The following is a 17052-nucleotide window of genomic DNA, read 5'->3' as shown; positions in this document are numbered from 1 at the left end:
AAGGAGAAGTGGTGTAATCAGGCACGGCAAGTTGTAGATTAATTCCGCTACACCTGTCTTACATGCAAGAAATTTGTCTCATCAAGATATTTTTGGACGGCTGTGATTGATTTCAGGTGAATTTGGGTATGTGGTTCTGTGAAGCTGACCACAGCAGATTAGAAAGATAGTGTGTGTAGGTCCCGCTCCCCTCTTCCCTGTTCTGATTAGGGTTTTTTGATCTCTCTCTCTCAAAAATTTTGTGTGCGTGAAGTTTTATTCGCTATTTTTCTCTGCGATTGAAGGAATTGGAAGGGCAATTCATCAACGGAGCCATGACAGGTACTGTTCGGCGAAATTAAATCGAGCTTTTGTTGCTTATGGAGATTGAATGTTAGGGTTCGTCCTGATTTCTGCACCGAGTCACTCCTTGATTTCTCGCTATTTTACGGGGAATAGTTTTTGTTTCCATGGTTTCAACTTTTTCCTCATGCAATGAGGTTTTGGGATGGCTTTGAGCTAATAGTTCTATCCATTCTTTGTTGAGGAGCGAGCTGTCTCTCTCAGTGACATGATACGTTATGTTCAATTTTGAATGTTTTCTCTTTCTTGTGAATTCGAAATTTCAGAATTTGTCCAATTTGTTGGGTATGGATAGCTGGTGCAACTGCTGGGGAAAATATCAAATAGGGAAATATGAATTGGTTTCGGTAGATTTTGATGGAATTTGTTTATTACTCTGTTATGGTGCTTGTGTTGGAATAAAATATATGCATATGTGTGTATATATATTTGCAGCTAAAGCAATGCATCCAAAAGAATGGCTTCGGATTTTGTGTTTTGTGAACATGATTATTACTCTCTAAATTTGCATTGGTGTGGTTTGGTTTGGACATCTAGTTATGACTTTTTTTTTTTGCAAAACATCTAATTTCTGGTTTAATTTTTGGCAATGTTTTTAGCAGACTATAAGCAGGAGCAGGACATGGAAATTGAAGCCTTGGAAGCAATCCTTATGGATGAGTTTAAAGGTCTTTTTTCGTGCTGTCCTTTTCATTTCCCTTTTGTTATGGGTAAGCCAGTCACCTAATTCCTATAACTTAATCAGTTCTAGTGAATTGCTTCTACCAGAAATTCATTCAAGTGAAAGTGGTCTGAACACTTCAAATCGTTGCTTTGAGATAACCATCTGTCCTCAGGTAAACATTTCTTGGTTAACCTTAATGAGTCAACCTTTAAGTTGTATTGCTCATTGCTTTGGTCCTGTTTGCTACTTTATTTCAACAGGATGATGAGGCAGATGATTCAAATATCCCATCAGGTTCTAAAACTTCCTTGCCACCTTTGTTCTTGTTAAGATGATCTGCTAGCGGTCATAACTCAATGATTACTTTTTCATTAGAATCTAAACACTCCCTGCATTTTTTTGGCAGTACGGCTGGCCTTGATTTTCTCACACACAGAAAACTATCCCGATGAACCTCCACTTCTCAATTGCAAAAGGTCACGTATATCTGATGTTGTGGATTTTTTTATGTCTGTGTTGATTCACTTGTTTAGCAGTAAATGCCCAATCATATTTCAGATTTTGGTAGAACTTAAGTCTACACCTTCAACGTCAACGTACTTTGTCAAAACTTCCAGCAATTTCAGTTGAAATTCTCTATATCTGAAGAGTTTAATGATATTTTTTCAGTTTGAAAGGAATTCAGACATCAGATCTTAGAGCTCTCAAAGAGAAGCTTGAACAAGAGGTGAGACCTAAACTTGCATGTAACATCATTTAATGTATGTTTATGATATGTTTTTATCACAAAATATTACGTATCAAGATGGCTCTCTGGAGTTTCATTCAGTTCAGCTACAAGTGACCGGATGAGTTTAAGTATTATGCATAGAACTTGACTAGACGGATTATATGAAAGTAAAGGTGGAAGCCCTGTGCTGGGAGAATGCAAGAATTTAACGTGACAATGTTTCTACTCTGTTCAATCATGAAAACTGCTATCTTGATCTCCATATATTTTTGAGTCTTAACTCTTACCCACGGCTGCACCTCAAGGTATTTTATAATGCTTTTTTCACAGGCGGCAGAAAATCTTGGTATGGCAATGGTTTACACTTTGGTCACGTCAGCTAAGGAATGGCTTTCTGAAAGATTTGCCCAAGATGCTGGGGATGATGATGATGGGGAGGATGAGGCAGCTAAAGATGAGGTACTCTTGTTTTCTGAGCTAAATGTGTTTGTAAACAGCGCTTCTTTTCAGAAACTTGTGCCATTCATGCCGTATTATTTTTCATGATTCATACTTCCTCGTGCCATACTGCAAGGGTGGTCTCATGCATTCTGTATTTTCTAAAGATTTTTGCATCTTCCATCAAAAGGGAGCTACAAGTCGAAATAGTGGATTTACACTAGCTGGCAGTTCATTCTGTGCTCTTTGAGTATGATAGTGTCAGTTTTGAGGATTGACGTAAATTACATAATCTTGTGTTGCCTACTGAACCATTTAAAAACGATGTACTAGGGATATGTTGGATTTCTTGTTATAGGGATCATTAATTTGTCAAAATTTGAAAAATAATAATCTCATGGGAAATTTTTATCAAACCACTCCTGCTTACTACATTTGATTTAATATTTTAGTGCTGATTCATTTCAGGTTATTATACCTCATGGAGAACCTGTTACTGTTGACTCATTTTTGGTATGGCGGGAGAAATTTGAAGCAGAATTAGCTCTTGAAAGAGCCAAGTGAGTTTCATAATCTGACACCTCTCTTTAATCCCATGAAAACATGAATTATGGGACCCCACTCTGGTGGTCTAGTTGGTGGCATGGTCAATCTCATGATTGGATCATGAGTTCGAATCCTGTGAATGCCTTCTAGGGCAAGCTACCAAGACATGATTATCTCTTGATTTTAGTTTAGCTGAGTATTTAATAGAGCCAGTGAATAGGCTGTATTTTTGTACACTATGCTTGCACCTAAGAGGAAAATACAGATGCAAGATGTTGGTGGGGGGGCCTTAGGCTATAACTTCGATAACAAGATAACCTAAGATGGAGGAATTAGTAATTTGCTAATGCAGTCACTTCTAAAAGAAGGATATTCGTGCTATGTAAATATGTTTTTCTTCTTTTTACCATTTTAGGCTAATCCCGGATTCTGCACTTGCTGCCCCGAAGGACAAGAGACTTACAGGCAGACAGTGGTTTGAAAGTGGAAGGGCATCTGCGGTATTTTCTCCTTCCAGCCCATTACATTTGTCTATATTCTGCAGACATCATATAACAATGCAACTTTTTTATTTATCTAAATATGCAAGACATTTATACTTGTGAGTGTATTTGTGTGCAATTTTTGTTCTAGACAATACCAGTAAAGCATACATTTTAGTTGGCATATGCATAGATTAAATTAATAACAAGTTGTTCTTGGATCAATTGGCTGCATCCAGAAAGGTGGTGCAGCTGCTACTGAAGAAGATGAAGATATTGACGAAGATATTGACTTTGATGATGATGACTTCGAAGGTGAGTCATCCTTTTAATCATACTCCCCATCTCCCATCCCTCTATAAAATGGTTTGACATGCATTTTACGCGTGCAGTGGATGAAGATGATTTGATCGAGCACTACTTGGCTGACAAAACAGAATCTTAAAGGATACAAAATTAAGCTAAAGACGGTTCGATTGGCATGTAAGGCTTTGCTTCTTTAGCTCATTAAATGTGCAACTAATCTACACAGATGGTTTTTAGCCTTGGCGAGAGATGGAACCTGGGCCTACCGCACAATTATACTTGTCTCGATCAAAGCCTACACGACGTGACTTGGTATGTGAAGAGAGTGGACTTTTCTGTTACTAGAATTATGTATTGACATCTTTTAAGAGGCCCTACTAGTTTTGAACCCTCAAAAGTATGTCATTTGTATCATTGTGGTGCTTATTTCAATAGTATTTGTTTCGTTCCAAGTATTAATGCTTTATACTTGATTCTTGAGATAAGTGTGTGCTTCAAGATTATCAAATTTACAAATTCTTTTAAAATCACATTTTCTCATATTTAGTTGAATTCTGAGTTATTTTTAAACTAGTAGTTTTATAAAAAATAAAAAAATGTGAGTTGAATGATTTTGTGGAATGTGAATTCTATTTAAAAAGTGGGACTTTATTTAGGACACTCCAAATGATAAAATGGATTTTTGATTGATATTCAATTATCTTAGAATTTTCTGAAATAGAAAAATGACTCATTAACAAAGAATAGAAGAAGTACTAATTATGTACATGAAAAATAACTCTAATATATGCCGATGAAAACCTTGTTTTTCCTACGCAAAGTTTTCTTCCAAGCCATTCTATATCTAAGTCAAATCTTAGCCTAAATTTATTGAACTATTTGACGCACGTGCATTAATTGTCGTGCCGAGCTATAGATGCACATGATTTTGTTGTGTCTGTTCTAGTATTATTACAACGTACAGTATTAAATATTTGTTGCCTGTACAAAATATACTTGAGTTTCAATAAATATTTTAATTTAAAAAGTGATGAAAGCTACAACACCGCACTATACAATATTTATTGTTTTTTGCCAAAGATGGAGTGGCAGAAAGAAGACTAAGAAGCATCAGCTAATGCCTTAATCAAGCAATTTTAAGTTCGGTTAAACACTCCACACTCCCATCTTCTCTACATATCGTTGGAGGGCGTAAAGACTCCTTTTTTATCAAGAAACAAGAATCAAACAGCCATGAGTTACTCCAGATGGGCTTTCTTGATTTGCATTGCTTCCTTGTTTTTCTACAAACCCACTTCAGCAGACTCGAATCCAACTCCAAAAGAGCTCTCCGAAATCCCCCAAAATTTCCTCAACTTCGCCAAAAAAGCCGAGACCTTTGATTGGATGGTGAGAATTAGGAGAAAAATACACCAGAATCCGGAGCTTGCCTATCAAGAATTCGAGACCAGTAATCTAATCAAGCAAGAGCTTGAGAATATGGGGATTTCATGTAAGCACCCTGTTGCTGGAACTGGTTTGCTTGGATTTGTCGGTTCAGGGCAGCCCCCTTTTGTTGCAATTAGGGCAGACATGGATGCACTTGCTATGCAGGTTTGCCCATCTTTGACTTTTTTTTTTGGTGGATTATTTTAGGTTGAATGGTTAAAGTGAATTTTTGGGAGATCACACAGTTAAAGATTGAAGTTTTGGGAGATCACACAGGTAAAGATTGAACTTTTGGTGGTTTATTTTGTAGGAAATGGTGGAATCTGAGTACAAGAGTAAAAATGACGGGAAGATGCATGCCTGTGGGCATGATGGTCATGTTACAATGCTTCTTGGAGCTGCGAGGATTCTTCAAGAGCATCACCATTTGTTGAAGGTTTTTGCTCTTTGATTGATTTGCAGTTTGATAGTTTTCTCTGTTATGTGGAGTAGTGTTCATTAGGTGAAAGGATCTATTTCTAGATGAATTGAATCTAGAAATTATGGATGCATTTTGTGATAGTTGTTATAATCTATCAATTATGGATGTGATGTGGTTCAAATAGACATAGAAAAGTCGATATACCGAGCTTAGATAGGTGAGCTATAAGCGTGAGACATCAGTCGAGATTTTGAGGGGTTTTATGTTAGATAGTGAGAGTTCTACTTTCTTGATCTTGTGGATTGTATTCTTCTTGTAAAGTCTTGGATTGTGAATCAATGTGTATTGTTACCTTCTTCCTGTGGATGTAGGTTTTGACCGAATCATGTATATCTCGTCTTTGTTCATTTGCTATTGCATGTTCTTAAGATGATCTGTATAACATAGAAAGAAGGGGTGAAGGTTAATCGAGTAGAGAACTTGTGCATCTGTATATGAATTGAGCTCGAATTCTTGCTTCTGGCATTCTGATGTTCGTTAGTTCTGTTGATCTACTTGGAGGCCACAGGGAACTGTTGTTCTTGTTTTCCAACCAGCTGAAGAAGGAGGTGGAGGAGCAAAGAAGATGATCGAATCTGGATCTATCGATAATGTCCAGGCAATATTCGGCCTGCATAACGACCCTCTTGTGCCTCTCGGTCAGGTGGCGTGCAGGCCTGGTCCGCTCGCTGCTGGCAGTGGCAGGTTTCAAGCTGAGATAAGCGGAAAAGGCGGCCACGCAGCCATTCCTCAGCAGGCAATCGACCCCATATTAGCTGCTTCAAATGTGATAGTCAGCTTACAACAGCTCGTCTCCCGGGAATCTGATCCTCTCGACTCTCAGGTACTCTCTAGCTGATTCCTATGTGCGTGAATTGAATGTTTGGTTTCACCTTCCAACATTCTCTCAAACGCCAGCTTCAGATTCCATGATCCCGTTTAACACAAGAGTCGTCTCAACAGGTGGTTACAGTTGCTAAATTCCAAGGAGGAGGCGCATTCAATGTCATACCGGACTCGGTTGCCATTGGTGGCACGTTTCGTGCCTTTTCAGTGAAGAGCTTACTGTATCTGAAGCAGAGAATCGAGGAGGTAACGTGTCGGGCGTTTCTTTTCATCTCCATCCGTTCCGCGGTCATTGTTTGTGTCTGAAATCGCAGGTCATTGTCGGGCAAGCTGCTGTGCAAAGATGCAACGCGACCGTCACCTTCAACAACGAAGACTTGCCCATGTATCCCCCTACCGTGAATGACAAAGAGCTCCACAAACACTTCCAACGAGTTGCAGTCGACATGCTTGGCATTTCCAAAGTTACAGATTACAATCCTGTGATGGGAGCAGAGGATTTCTCCTTTTACCAGGAGAGGATACCCGGTTACTTCTTTATACTCGGAACAAAAGACGAGGCAGCACAGGAACGGTCAGCTCTGCTGCACTCACCCTACTACAATTTCAACGAGGACGCGCTTCCTGTTGGCGCTGCCCTACACGCGTCACTGGCTGTTAGGTACCTTCTTGAGAGCCAGACGGGAAATCCTACCGGTAATGGACACCGCCACGATGAGCTGTGATCTATGTCGATGAGTCGTAGACAATCTCGGTCTGAGTTTTCGGCTCGAATAATGCAGGTAACATCTTTTCAATAATCCTGAGCAAGTGTAGAAGATGCAAGATATATAGCCTTGATTGAGTCCTCATTGTGTAAATTTGTGATATTAGGAGTGTTTGATTAGTTGATGCATAAAATTTGTGGTTAGGCTTGTATTGGACCAGAGCCATGGTTTTCTAATTATGAATTCAAAAAATGTATAGACTGAGAAAAGAAACCATGGATAACATGATACAAATAAATGCAACCAACTAGCAACTTATAGTTGGTAAGACGTTTCCTTATTGGTTCATAATTACTTCAAAGATGATCTGTTCAGTTCATGTAAATATTGATTATTGATATTTAGTCAAGAAACCAACTTAGAAAAAGTTCATGTAGAAATTGATATTTAGGGAACAATAAACTTGAAAAAAGTTCATAAAAGTGAATTAATCAAGGTGTTCAATCAAAATAAATTTAATTTTCTTACATTGTCTTTTGCCAAAAAAATAAATAAAATGCAACTCTCTTATGTGAATTATACTCCACAGAAATATTAATTTATTTTGTTGAATAGAATACAAAGATTGCAATAAAAACAACAACAAAGATGATAATTTCAAATCCTCATTCAAACTAGATAGAATGGCAAAACAACATAACATTAAAATCATTCTCTCTCTATGCTATGATTTCACTACAAGAAGACAAAAATACAAATAATCTCAGCTAGAATCATGCTAGATTATTGATTTAAATCTCACATCTATAATCCTCTCCTATATCTAAAAATATCAAAAAAATGGAGTCACAAAATAATATTCTCTCAATACCCAAAGAATTTGGAAGAGTTTTCTAATAAATGATCCAAAGCACTAGGGGCAATTTTCCTAGCAAATAGGAAACACACTGAAGTAGGCTGGTTATTGTACAAGCATGGCTGACCTTCAGAGATCTTCTTGAAGAACTCCGCCGTTAGGTCGGCTTTCCCGAACGTCGCTGGGTGGGCCCCGCCCCTCGACCAGTCGACCCACGTGAGGCTCCTGTTCGCCAGCAGATGAGGAGACTTGATGCTCAGCATTGTCGGGAAGTAGTGCTCGTCCACGTAGCAGGACGGCCGGCAGAACTGCTCGAACGAGGGGTAGTACGTGGTGTCGGCGACGACGTCTACGGCCAGTTTCCGGTTGACCTCGAACCACTGGGAGCCTTTCCGCCAGTCGGTGAGGTTGATCAGGGGCGACATGTTGCGGTTGTAGCGGCCTCGGCCGTAGGGGCCGGGCTCGTCGAACGCGCCCATGAAGCTGGACCGGGATCGGGATATGTAGCGGTAGACAATGCTGAAGCTCTGGAGAGGAATGCAGGCCTCTGAGAGAAGGACGAACCACTCGTTGGAGATGTCGAGCAGAGCGTTGGCGAGGAGACGCCTCTCGGCGTCGCACATACTCATCCTTCCCCACTCAACAGCCTAAAGAAACAAAAGCAGGGATATGAATCAACAGAGTCAATCTAACAAAGTGTTTGCTACATCATCTATACTGAGACCGAGACCTCAAGCCTCTTCGTAGCTTAGTGGTGCATAATAGAGTAAAATACGTTAATTACCTGAAACCAATTGTAAGAATGACAATGAGAAAATTCATCAATTACTACTTCTTAAGACTATACTAATTGACATTTCTGGACAAGCATATTCAGCAATGTATAACGGATCAACGAGAAATCCTGGTTCGAAACTACTCTTAGAACTATAAGGGCCATCGAGCTGCAGTTCCGGTACTTCTTATTGCAAGAACTAAAGGAAAATTGTGTGCTGATAAAAGATTTTATTCTGTTATATACACATTGATCTATATTGGTCAGAAAATGTAGAAAAAACCCAACTTTGTATAACGCCAACTTCCATTAGGTTTAATTGTTCATTATAGGAACTTGTTTCATTTTCACTCTAACTATCAAAAATTGATTTATTAGAGAATAGAGTCTAATTAGCATGTATCTCAGCAAAAAAACAGGAAATATTCGAACCAAAAATCAGATTTTGATGAGATCATACCTGGCTCGGAATGTGCCTGCCATAAAAAACTGATGTGCGTTGAAAATCCGGCTGATAGGAAGGCAACGAATGAACATGGATCGAGTACAGCTTCTCGTTCCCCTTAAAAAACCTCTCCCAAAGAGGTGCAAGAGGCAAGTTGCCTTTGGCCAAGAACATGAATGCAATCTTGGGCGTTCGTTTGAAGGGGTACTTTTTAATCTTGGGCACAAACGACGCTCGCCAAAAGAGCTCCGTGTCATTCATCTTGTGCAAAAGGTTAGCAGGAGGTCTAATCCAGCTTCTTAGGCTCAATGGCTCTTCGACACAGGGCTGGAAACTCGAGTGAATCACGGGAGCATCGTTCTGCAACTTGAGATGCCGGCTGGCGTACATACTGAGAAACGAAACGAGTATTCCTAATCCCAGTAAGAGCAAGAGAAACTGAAGTAGACGCAGTGGGAAAGGGCGGTGAGATTGGTTTGTGGCTCTAACACTAGACTCTTTCCCTTCCTCCAACAAACTAGAACTTCCCACTTTTGGTAGCATCTTCAATTCAACAATTGGGTAAAATCAACCCTAATTTAAGGTAAGGCACCTGCACAAAAATAAAATCACAACCTTGAATAATCAAAAGCACATTCTATACAAGAGCAATTAGCAAAGAATAAATAACTAGAGATTCAGCATAACATCTTTTTATACAGAATCCAAAAGGCAAGAAATTTGGAATTAGAAATGCTTTTTTAAAAAGACCAGATTTTGATAGCATCCTTAATTGAAGAACTAGCAATTGCTCTTGCCTTCGCAAAATCAGCCCTAATTACAAAAAAGTAAAATCACAGCCTTGAATAATTAAAAGCACTTTCTAATCAAGAGCAATTAGCTAAGAACAAATCAGTAAAGATTCAGCATTTCATATCATATGTATGTAATTGACAAAATTATAGATTCAATCAAAAAAATCTAACACAAATCAGAATCAGAAAACATCAGCAAATAAGCAAAAAGGTAAAGTATACTTACCAAAAGAGAAGTTCTGAGCTTGCAATATTGCAGAGCCAAAATGCTTCAAAAAGATAAGATTTTGCAGCTGATTTTGTTGACAAAGTCGCGAATGAAGAAAAGTAAGACGATTTGGAGCTCTGCAGCAGCAAAAAGTGAGGTTTTTTATGCTGTGGCCATTCAATAAATTTGGAGCGAGTGGTCAAGAAATCTAATTAATGATTCATCAAGATGCAACGTTTCGAGATTGAAATGAAACCGATGTCTTGGGCTAACACTCTACGACTTGAATATGAGAGAGAGAGAGAGGGTGGAAGATGAGGAGTAGAAGAAGAATCTAGGACATGTTTAAGGTGTTGTTGAGTGATTTGTCGGAAATTTGAATTTTAGGCAACAAAGATTTTGCATTTATTTAATTCAAACCATTTCGATTGTAGGGAAAACAAAGATTTTGCATTTATTTATCCTCGGCAAATCCATGTGATTTCGCATTAATTTTTTCATGAATATTCATGACACTAATTTTTATTTTCATCAATAACCACAAACTATACTTAATAAATTATTTTTTTATAATTATATATACTTCCTCCGTCTCCAAAGAGTATGAACTATTTTCTTTTTCGTCCATCTCTAGTACTCCCTCCGTTCCATAGTAATGGAGGCAAAAATTTTCGGCACGGAGATTAAGAAAAATTGTGTTAGGTGAGTTAACTAAAGAGAGAATAAAGTAAAAAATGAAAAAGGTAGAGAGATGAAGATAGAAAAAAGTAAGAGAGAGTAAAGTAGCTGTGGAAAAACGTGTTGACTAGTAAAAAAGGGAAATGACTCTATTACTATGGAACAGACGAAAATGGAAAAACACCCCTATTACTATGGAACGGAGGGAGTATAACTTTCTAATATTAAAAAATTCAAACAACATACTACCCTACACATCATTTTATTTATAACTTATATCATTACCATTAAAAACTTATATCATTATAATTACAATAATATGAACCTTACTTTCTACTAACATTATTCCCACTACTCTTTCTCTATGTCTCTTACTTTTCCCCTTATTTATTAAAATTTGTGTTGAATCTATTGTTCATACACTTTGGGGACGGAAGGAGTATAAGATGTACACTCAATTAAAATTTATTGAATAATTTAATAAAATTTGCATAAACTATTTATATTTTAAATTTCTAATAAAAATAATATGTAAAATTTGCAAAATTTTGTGAGCTAAATTCGCATGATTGAAGAGAATTTGAAAATATTTATTCTTTGTTCATTAAAAATATTAAATATTTATTTATTAATTATTGTGCTAAAATGAAATAGTAAGTAATTTGGAACAAAGAAAGATTAAAATTTTACTCATCCAATAATATTGAGCTCTATCATCCACTATGTTCCAATGAAAAATACTATTGGCCCGTCACATTCTGGTATAAGTGACGTAAAACAATGATATAGTACTTGACTAGGACAAATTTGTTATTTACTCATTTAGATCACTCTATAATCTATATTAATTAATCTTAAACTTTTATGAAAGTTAATACTCTCTCCTCTATGCTTTCCAAAACTAAAAAATTTGGAGATGATCCGAGTGTTTATAACAAAAATGGTAACGTATTAGAGAACTAGAGAGAAAAAATAGTAAAAATAGTGCTAGTAGATAATCGAAATTATATACTTCTTCTGTTTCTTCATAGTTGAGGCGGAGCTTTTTGGCACGAAGTTTTAGAAATAAATGTTGGGTGTGTTAAATAAATAGATAAAAAAATAAGAGAGAGGAAAAAGGTAGGGAGAATAAAGTATAATAAAGTAGAGAGAATAAAGTAAGAAAGAGAAAAAAGTTACCATATATGGAAATGATTCAATTATGAAGAAACTTCCTGAAATAGAAAAACGACTCAACTGTGAAAAAACGGAGGGAGTAGTTAAAAGGTTTTGCCCGATAAAAGTTAATTAATCTGATGAACAGTGAAATAGGAAAAAAGACACTGATGAATTGTCAAGAGTGCGACCCATTATGGAAATTAGTATTCAGGCCCATTATAGACTAAGGCAATTTAAGGCCCATTATGAACTAAAGCAATTATGGCCCATTACGGACTCCCTCAATACAATACACAATTCTTTTGAAGCATTTTATCGAACAAGTTCTACGCTCAACATATACAGGTTCACAGATTCTGTCGTTAGTTGGTTCCTATCCGATTATTTCTTCTCTCAGATTCTATTTCTTGAAAAAGATGTTACCATCAAATCGGGATTACGTCCACTTGCGTGTAATACTGCTTAGTCACATCCTAGCCCAGAAATTGTTCGATGAAATGCTCGAACCGGAATCTCGTAAGCAGTTAAGTTAAAATTAAACTTATTGATTTAAATAAAGATAACGCCTTTTTCGAAATGAATTTCTATGTGCCAATTCATTTGGTCAATAACCAGCATTCAGCTTATTATAATTAATTTTCATTAATCTACTTCTTTTATTTGAGCTTTTTACTGTTTTTTCTTTTTTATTGGGTCAAAACGAAGTTCATTCCGAAACACTTGGGCAATTTAAGGCCCATTTCGTTGTCTCTATACCCAAACACTTCCTTTGAAGCATTTCGTTGAACAAATTTCACGCTTAAACTTAATATCGGGTGCACAATTTATCCTTTTTGTTAGTTAAATTATTTATATTTTCAAGTAAAGATTAACTACTTATTTAATATTGCATAAATATTTGCAAATAAGCTTAGAATATAGGTGGGTTTTTCTTAAAATTGATAATAGTATAATATAATTAATAATAAAATTGATTCATAAATTAATATAATTTTATTTAAATTTTAAGTGCATCATGTACCCACAATCACCTTTATTCATTGGAAAAACTACCTAGTACTAATTTGCACACGTTTTCAATGTCGAAACACAAGCACATGGTTTTTTGTCTTTATTATTTTCCGTGAATTATTCTAATATCTGTCATTAATTTCCGACTAAAGGAATCAAATTCACGAGAAATATTTATACTTTGGATCATAATATAATGAAAAGATGCGATCCCGTACACTAAATTATGTTTAATATAAGACCAATTGAACTTTAATTTATTTCATTTTTCAATGAGGGTGTTTCTTTCTTATACTTTTTTCCTAGGATATTTGTTTAATGTGTAATTTTCGTACATCAGCTCGGACTACGACAAACTTATAAAACTTTTATCATATGTTTAGTTCTCATAAAATCATGAAAAATTGATCATTATTTTTTATATCTTTAAATAATTAAAATGTATCAATAGCATTGTGAATATATTAGACCTCTCAATAATTTAAAGGGATATTGGTCTCTAAAATCACAAAATTTTAACAAATGTTAGTATTTTTCATGTAATTTGATCAGTTCTTTATGTTATAGTATGACTTTTAAAATTTTGAAATATTATGAAGTCTCAATTATTTTCATGAAGTTAAATGAGAAAATGAACCTAACTAACCGTAGAGCTAAAATAAATAGCAAGATAAGATCGACCCACTATATATAAATGCATACTCCTATTTTATTGTAGGCGCACTAGCTAGCTAGCTAAGCATAAATCGAATAAATTTCACTAGCTATATTTTAATCACAGTCACGTGATCTCGTAGTCGTAGAGATGCTCTTTCATGCATGTGGTATTGGTCTTTATGAATACATACGACAAACTTATAAAATCTGTCACATAATTCGAGGATGCAGCCACGCAGGTTAATAATGTTGTTATATTTGTAAGAGTAAACCTGGATTTTATTTTGAGGCTCTATACTTTCAGCAACGAATTTTTGTAGTCCCTATACTTGTAAAATATCTTTTGCTTTCCCCAAACTATATCACTTGTTCGTTTTAGGTGTTTTTTCACTTTTATTATTAGATTTTCGGACAAAAACTGCAATCCACCTATTAATATCATGCAATCTATAAATCCATCTAAAACGCCTACTAATGAATATTGCTGGATAACGTACCACGTAGCAACACGAGATTGGTGGTACGTTGTCACTTGAAAATTTGTGTCATCGTAACACACCCTGATACGAGATATCTCCATATCTCTATTAATTTGTCTATCAATTATTTTCCATATCTTTCCTTATTTGCTTATGATTATTTGCTTGGTCACTAAGTTAGGTATTAGGGTATTAGTCTTATAAATGTGAGTCATTGTATTATTCTCAAGCATTCAAAAATATCAATCTTCCTTTTATTTTATCTTTACGCTTTTATCATATCGTTCTTGGTTTGATCGACCGGCAAAGCTTCGGCGACTACCTTTTATCCCTAAATTTGACGCCGGAGTGATTGTCGGGCAATAGCTTCCGCGACGTTCGACGCAAATTATCTGAGTTAAGGAACTTCATCCTTAACAATTGGTGCTTGCTTTCACTTCGATCTCATCGTCCATCAATGACTTCCAACGAAGAAATCTATCTATCTTCCCTATGTGACCGGATAATGGCTATCTGCAACAGATTAAACAAGAGATTTGACGCCATTGGCGACCAACAGCCGCCAACTGAGGCATATGGACAACAGCCCTATGTGAGCTTCAATTCGTCCATTCAACAGCCGCGACAGCACAGTTACATGGAGTGGCAACAGCTTCCCCCCAAACAATCGTGGGAGTTGCGCCCACCCGATCCGGGACTGCCTTATGGTGCACCGCAATACAATTCAGAGGTCTATTTACCCCTTACGCCCTCTCACCAACAGGGAGACCAGGATTGGCAGCCATCGTTGCATTCGATCACTCACCCATCGAACGGTCGTCAGCAGCTGCCCACCAAACAATCGTGGGGGTTGCGCCCATCCGATCCGGGCCTGTCTTATGTTGCGTCACCACCGGAATACTCGCTGCAATAGAGAAGAACTTCGTCACTGACAAGACAAATAGTGGTGAGGATGTAGGGATCAGATTAGGGTCGGATTCACTAATTACCAAGACCTCTTTGTTCTTCATTAAGGGAGCTCAGTCAAACTCCAACCACGCGACTGATATGGGTACAAGTTACAACAAAGGAGCCCTTACTACTATTACAATTACAGTAACAAGAACTATCTAGGGTTCTTGAGGAACCTTGACTTCTTGGAGTACCTGCACACTCAAGAAACGTGTTAAATTTACAACACAAGATCCTCTCGGATCAAATACAAGTAAATCACACAAAAAGAGGAACTGAACAAGAATAGATCACAAAGTATGGCTCAGAGCCCGCCACATAGCCAGATCTATTCTACTAGAAATCAAATCCAAGGGAGCAACGATGAATCAACTGAGTCTACCCTCACAGCGTTGATACCTTCACCACACCACTCCTTTCCACCGGATTAAGTCACTAGAACGCCTCAGAACAGAAACCCTAGTTCTCACACAACAAGCAACCGAAGCAGTTGCCTTCAAAACACCACCACACTTGAATATCCACACAAGAATGGTGAAGATTCTCAAAGAATCAACAGGCAAACGCAATCGCAGATCGAAGAGAGAAGGCAGAGAGTTTCTAAGAGAGAGAGTGTAAAGAATGAGAGTAATAGGAAACACACGGCTCTCCTCTCACATAACACACCAACCCTCAATCCAACGGCCAGCAGACTCAATCCGGGTGGAGGAGACACGTGGCAGCCATCCAGCTGCCCTTACTAAGAGATTGGGCTTCTGGGCTAAGTCCAATAAGAATATCAGCCCAAACACAAATAAACCAAGCCCAAAGAATATAGGCCACATTAATTCAACATACTCCACCTTGGACTTTTATTCTAGAAAACCAATCATGGACTAAAAGCTTAGGCATTTTCATCACAGCCCACAAGGTTAGATCCTGACACCAAAGAGCATTAATGCTCATTAGTCAAGGAAATAACCAAAGCATTGCCTAACAAGATTACAAGAAGATCACCTACTAGTAAATCAACTAGTCTTGTAGGTCTTTCATGCCTTAGTGATCTCAAAGAGCCAAGGCTCACAGAGTCACTTAGGACTTACCCCCGGGACATGCACATGCTAACCACAATCAAAATGCAAAATCCTAATGCAAGTGAGCAATTTATCAACAGGCAAGCATTTAGTCCCCATATCAGCAGGGTTTTTGTCAGTGTGCACCTTTTGTAGAAAAATTTCACCTTTCTCAACAATATCTCTAATGTAATGAAATCTCACATCAATATGTTTTGTCCTATCATGAAAAACAGGGTTTTTACACAACTGAATAGCAGATTGAGAATCAGAAAACACAGTAGGAGTTTCATTCACAAACTTAAGTTCAGAGAGAACTCCCTTTAACCAAACAGCTTCTTTCATTGCCTCAGTGATAGCAATATATTCTGACTCAGTAGTAGACAAGGCCACAATATGCTGCAGCTGTGATTTCCAACTAACACATGACCTGCAAACAGTAAACACATAGGAGGTAGTTGACTTCCTCTTATCTCTGTCATTAGCATAGTTGGAATTCACAAAACCAGTTAGTAAAACACCATCATCACATTTAGAGTAACACAGCCCATACTTGGCAGTGTGCTTAAGATATCTTAGAAGCCACTTCAAAGCCTCCCAATGAACAGAACCAGGATTTGCCATATATCTACTAAGGCAAGACACAGCATAGGCAATGTCAGGCCTAGTGCTGACCATCAAGTACATCACTGATCCAATAGCATTAGCATAAGGGACTTTCTTCATGGCATCAATATCAAGCTGAGACTTAGGGCACATATCTTTACTCAACATAAAATGAGCAGCAAGGGGAACAGAAGCAGGCTTAGCATCAAACATGTTAAATTTCTTCAACACTTTATACACATAAGGTTCCTGATGCAGAACAAGAGAACATTGTTTCCTATCTCTCACAATGCATATGCCAAGAATTTTCTGAGCATCTCCCAAGTCTTTCATATCAAAGTTATCACTCAGAGAAGATTGCACAGCCTTAATAGTTTTCAAACAAGGTCCCATAATAAGCATATCATCCACATATAACAACAGAAACACAGGA

The 17052-nt window shown here is 37.3% G+C and overlaps 3 protein-coding genes across 5 annotated transcripts; 2 read left to right on the top strand and 1 right to left on the bottom strand.

Annotated features, from left to right (window-relative positions):
- Positions 1 to 184: 184 nt before the first annotated feature.
- On the top strand, positions 185 to 3960 carry LOC125207660 (uncharacterized). Of its 3 annotated transcripts, none has more exons than XM_089062074.1 (11): positions 185 to 321; positions 945 to 1010; positions 1111 to 1178; positions 1267 to 1300; positions 1413 to 1482; positions 1676 to 1733; positions 2067 to 2195; positions 2643 to 2734; positions 3136 to 3220; positions 3442 to 3517; positions 3595 to 3960. In XM_089062074.1, exons 1-11 carry the CDS (start codon positions 315 to 317, stop codon positions 3645 to 3647), a joined length of 738 nt encoding a protein of 245 aa, XP_088918200.1. In that variant the 5' UTR covers positions 185 to 314; the 3' UTR covers positions 3648 to 3960. The 3 variants fall into 3 exon arrangements, with proteins under 3 accessions (XP_088918200.1, XP_088918201.1, XP_088918199.1); XM_089062075.1 differs by having other exon boundaries at positions 214 to 321; positions 942 to 1010; positions 3446 to 3517; XM_089062073.1 differs by having other exon boundaries at positions 221 to 321; positions 942 to 1010.
- A 612-nt stretch (positions 3961 to 4572) lies between these two features.
- Positions 4573 to 7289, top strand: LOC125207659 (IAA-amino acid hydrolase ILR1-like 4). The gene is made up of 5 exons (XM_048107093.2): positions 4573 to 5101; positions 5247 to 5372; positions 5926 to 6240; positions 6360 to 6488; positions 6557 to 7289. Exons 1-5 carry the CDS (start codon positions 4742 to 4744, stop codon positions 6965 to 6967), a joined length of 1341 nt encoding a protein of 446 aa, XP_047963050.1. The 5' UTR covers positions 4573 to 4741; the 3' UTR covers positions 6968 to 7289.
- Positions 7290 to 7596: 307 nt separating this feature from the next.
- LOC125203784 (glycosyltransferase BC10-like) lies at positions 7597 to 10409 on the bottom strand. The gene is made up of 3 exons (XM_048102227.2): positions 10046 to 10409; positions 9041 to 9617; positions 7597 to 8452 (listed from the first exon to the last, which is right to left on the bottom strand). The coding sequence occupies exons 2-3, from the start codon at positions 9566 to 9568 to the stop codon at positions 7814 to 7816; spliced, it is 1167 nt and encodes a 388-aa protein (XP_047958184.1). The 5' UTR covers positions 9569 to 9617; positions 10046 to 10409; the 3' UTR covers positions 7597 to 7813.
- Between the last annotated feature and the right edge of the window lie 6643 nt (positions 10410 to 17052).

The sequence above is a fragment of the Salvia hispanica genome, chromosome 6, assembly GCF_029641045.1.
Source record: "Salvia hispanica isolate PSC_SH4W2 chromosome 6, Shi_PSC_v1, whole genome shotgun sequence".
Lineage (NCBI taxonomy): Eukaryota > Viridiplantae > Streptophyta > Magnoliopsida > Lamiales > Lamiaceae > Salvia > Salvia hispanica.
Note: the sequence above shows the minus strand (reverse complement) of the source record. Positions and strands in the feature narration are given on the sequence as shown.

Excerpts from the sequence above, each read along its gene's own strand:
- LOC125207659 (XM_048107093.2), top strand. The coding sequence starts at position 4,742 with ATGAGTTACTCCAGATGGGCTTTCTTGATTTGCATTGCTTCCTTGTTT. Across the intron at positions 5,373-5,925 it reads AGCATCACCATTTGTTGAAG|GGAACTGTTGTTCTTGTTTT; the intron begins GTTTTTGCTCTT and ends TGGAGGCCACAG. Across the intron at positions 6,241-6,359 it reads CTGATCCTCTCGACTCTCAG|GTGGTTACAGTTGCTAAATT; the intron begins GTACTCTCTAGC and ends TCGTCTCAACAG.
- LOC125203784 (XM_048102227.2), bottom strand. The coding sequence starts at position 9,568 with ATGCTACCAAAAGTGGGAAGTTCTAGTTTGTTGGAGGAAGGGAAAGAG. Across the intron at positions 8,453-9,040 it reads GCAGGCACATTCCGAGCCAG|GCTGTTGAGTGGGGAAGGAT; the intron begins GTATGATCTCAT and ends TTGTTTCTTTAG.
- LOC125207660 (XM_089062073.1), top strand. Across the intron at positions 1,483-1,675 it reads CCACTTCTCAATTGCAAAAG|TTTGAAAGGAATTCAGACAT; the intron begins GTCACGTATATC and ends ATATTTTTTCAG. Across the intron at positions 1,734-2,066 it reads AAGAGAAGCTTGAACAAGAG|GCGGCAGAAAATCTTGGTAT; the intron begins GTGAGACCTAAA and ends CTTTTTTCACAG.